At 33.4% G+C, this 3905-nt stretch overlaps 1 protein-coding gene across 1 annotated transcript; it reads left to right on the top strand.

The window, feature by feature from the left end:
* The first annotated feature begins 540 nt into the window (after positions 1-540).
* Positions 541-2973, top strand: LOC117106040. The gene is made up of 2 exons (XM_033247380.1): positions 541-979; positions 2107-2973. Exons 1-2 carry the CDS (start codon positions 891-893, stop codon positions 2645-2647), a joined length of 630 nt encoding a protein of 209 aa, XP_033103271.1. The 5' UTR covers positions 541-890; the 3' UTR covers positions 2648-2973.
* Positions 2974-3905: the final 932 nt, after the last annotated feature.

The raw sequence follows: 3905 nt of genomic DNA, 5'->3' as shown, positions 1-3905 counted from the left end.
CAGTCACATTCATATGTATACTGTAATTATAGAAAAAATTAAAGTATCAACAATAAATGAAAATATGAAAATGAGATGTAATGAATTACATTGGAAACAAACTTTTAACATGTAATAATATAATTAATTCTTTAAAAAAATCTTAATCTAGGCCTAAGAAAATTTTAGATGTAAAAATATCCCCCGCTGGACATTATCCCGGTATTTCTGAATAGAGGTTTCGGGGCCTGAACAAACATTGCCAGTACAAGTAAAATGTTTTACTGTGTTCGATGTCGAATATATGAAGGTGTGTTGGGGGTCTTTGTTGACTCGCAAGATGATAGAAGTCAAATTAGGCCTACATTCGGTAGACTTTAGTTTCTTGTTTTCTTATATTGTAATCACCATCAATCTTCTTGTTTTAAGTCTTTTCTATAAGATTCTTTTCTGAATCTAAATATTCTTCTCTGTTATAAGTATTCTTCTGATCTCCTTAAATCACTTTTGTAATCACTCCTAACAATCTTTGTATTCTCTCTTCTATCTATCGACACACATTGACTCATCAACTACCTGTTTGTGACTCATTGACTGCCTGATTGAATAACCTTTCTTGTAGTTTACCAAAGGTTACTAGGGCTGGAGTGTACCTGTTGTTACCAATTTAATGTGGTGGCTTTCTTTGGAATTTATACGTGTAAATTACCGTTAAACCATTAATCCCGGGATATGATAGTAATAACTCCGATGATTGTCTGGGTTTTAGGAGATATGCAGTTTCAGATATCATCGCTCTTAAATCTCATTGGTGGAATTATCAGATACATGAGATTATTGGTCGGAATGAGAACTGAGAGCCTCCTTGCTGAGAGCCTATTTAATGCACTTGCAGTCGACAATTATCATATATGTGGGAGAGCATTGGTGATCTTTCTTCAGTTTATTTCAGCATTCCAGTATTACAATTTCATATTAGTTTATTGCAGCTTCCAAAGACGTAAGTTTCACATTTATTCTAATAAATTACATTCAAACGTTGTATAAAATAACCCTTGTTACTTAGGGTTGAATTGTCAATGCATTTTAATCTTTTCTACATGGACCTTATGTTTTAGGTCCCGTTTTAAGTACTGAACACAATAACTTCTTAACTGTGTACAGGACATACGGTACTGAAGCGAACCTTTTAGGCGAATATTTATTTCATAATTTTGTATAAGCTAATTTCAAACTTATTTGGGGTTGAATTCACTTTGTAAAATAAGACTGGTACTATCTGTTTCAGTATCTGGAAAAGCACAATTTATAGTCATAGAAGTTTAATCAAATTCGATATCTAAATCTTGGGGTGGGGGCATATACTTAAGTATGTGTTCTAAAGAACTTAAGGTAGTGAGTTCGAATCGCGTATTTAACAAGTTTAAATCGCGTATTTTTTTTTTCCATTTTGTCAAACAGTTGTTATCCATGTTCATTAAAAAAGAAAATTAACACGGAGTAGCAATTCGAACTCGCGACCTTCGATTGAGGATGTGTTCTAAAGAAAGGTTGTGAGTTCGAAACGAGTCTTGGTATTCAATATTTTTTTTCAGTGTTAAAATCCAATCAACTTTTATTTCAGATATTGTATCCATATAGCACACAAATAAGTATAAATATATAAGAAAAATAAAAATATCCGAGCAGTTCTTCTTCTTCTTCACGATGCTATAGGCCGGCCTAGACCTACTGAAGTGAAACTTTTAGGCCTACTTATTTCCTTCGTGATTCTTTTGAATAAGCCAAATTCCAACTTAATTTGGGGTTGAATTCACATTGTTAAATGAGACCGATGATAGGCCTATCTCTTTTGGAAAGTCACAAGAAAATAGCCATACTGAGAAAAAAAAGAATCAAATATGTTAATTTGTTAAGGAATATTTTACTTTGATAAACCTTTAAAAGAAGTTTATTCAAATTCGATAACAAAAATCTTAGGGTGACGTAAACTTCGACACTCATTCCTTTACATAATTCCCAATTAATGTCAATTCAAAGGAAGCGTTCTATTCGTATACCAACATCTATTGCAGTTGAATTATATTTATGCTTGATTTCAATTTCACGATTTTTGTGTTTTAACAGAATGATCCCATTGGTGGTCTTCTTGACGGCTGTCGTCGTATCATCTGCACTTCCTGTGACAAAACAAGAATCGGACGCAGACAGCAGCGAATACGACGTAAAAAACATTGCAAATTTTGACCTGCATCTTGAGGACGGTGAGATTGAGAAGATTACGGAAGACATTAATAAAATGATAGTTGGTGGACAAGACTTCACGCAGAAGCAAGGACTTGAAACTGTAACTTCAAAACCCATGGAAGGATATTTGTCTGATAATGACAACGTACTCCTGGAAATGCTTGAACATGAACTAAAACTAAACTCGGACAGCTCCCTCAGGCAGAAAATTGCTGAGGCCCAGGAGAAGGTTAGGAAAGAACAATATGAGTATTTAAAACATTTAGAAGAGTCTATGGATAGAATGCAGCTGCAGCGGCAGCAGCAAACCGAAGACAAAATAACTGGGTTTATAGGCCTAAATTACAATTTGCTTTGTGTTCCAACAGTCCGGCCCGAATTCGCTAAACAGTGCGAAATGCTTGCAAAAATGCTTGTTTGAGCAGTTTTTTAACGTAACATCTTTAATATTGTCCGATTTTTGTGGCTGTTTTTTTTTTGTAACGTGTTGCTTATTTATTCAGCTATAATTTCATGTTATTGTTAATTTTGAAGTTTTGAAAAAATTTGGGAACGGTGAATGAGACACAGATTTTTGAATATTTAGAAAATGGGGGAAAGGGGGACGTACCCGCCCTTTTTTACACCTTTTCCTCCCAGTTTTTATATATTTAAAAATCTGTGTCTCTTTCACCGTTCCCAAGTTTTTCGTCAAACAACTTTTCCTTTCTTAAGAAAGATCAGTAATACAACATATAGATTTTTTTCTCTTTCAGTCTGACTCCTACCTATTTACACAATTTTGCGATTACAAAAATAAAGAGGATCCCAGCAGGAGCGTGTGTCTATGCACTATTACTGCCTTAACTCAAGGAATTAACTGTACTATGTTTAGGCAAGGAGGTTAAAATAGAATTTATTTTAACCTCCTTGGTTTAGGCCTATTAATAAAGTATCCACATGGGATTCAATTATCAGGAAATGTGTGGTGTATTTTTTGTTTATGACTTTTGTACAGTAGACCTAATAAGGTACTTAAGGTGACACATGAGATATCATGCACCTCCACCGGATTTACCCTTTCCATCTTTTAACTGCCAGATCATAACATAGTAGACACAAATAGACACAAAAATCAGTCTCATTTCTGAACGCGTGGGCGATTGTAACTGCTGTTTCTTTACATAAAAATAGATTAATCAAACTACAGAATCTGTTAAGCTAAAAATCAATTCGATTAGATGAGAGGTCCCCCCTTCGGCAAAGATATTTGATATTTATTAGGAATCACTTTAGAGTCAGTCGCACTCGCTCGTTTCCGAGTGGTGCATCTATAAATAATATACAAAACGAAGATCGAAAAACGAAGAAAACTAAGTCAAATACATTAATAAAACTAATATATAGGCATATATATAATATATATATATATATATATTATATATATACACCGTCATACAGCACACATACATACAGTATATATATTCTTAACTAACGTTTCATAAGTTAATCACAACTAAGGATCCCTTATGACTATCTTATGACCTTAATTAGACTTGAAAATTAAACAATTGAAAATTATTAAAATTCAGAGCGAATGTAAAGTAATACAACAAAGATATACATATTTATACTGTAAATATGGTACAACTGAAAAACAGTTTAAGTTATGGGGATGATTAAACATTACTGTACCGTTA

Source organism: Anneissia japonica, unplaced genomic scaffold (assembly GCF_011630105.1).
Source record: "Anneissia japonica isolate Jap-2015-1 unplaced genomic scaffold, ASM1163010v1 scaffold284860_len1800451_cov186, whole genome shotgun sequence".
NCBI lineage: Eukaryota > Metazoa > Echinodermata > Crinoidea > Comatulida > Comatulidae > Anneissia > Anneissia japonica.
The sequence above is the reverse complement of the archived record's forward strand: the minus strand, read 5'-3'. Positions and strand labels throughout refer to the sequence as shown.

Bases quoted from the DNA above. Each gene is read 5' to 3' on its own strand.
- LOC117106040 (XM_033247380.1), top strand. From the start codon at position 891: ATGTGGGAGAGCATTGGTGATCTTTCTTCAGTTTATTTCAGCATTCCA. The intron at 980-2,106 runs GTAAGTTTCACA...GTGTTTTAACAG, and splicing joins TTATTGCAGCTTCCAAAGAC to AATGATCCCATTGGTGGTCT.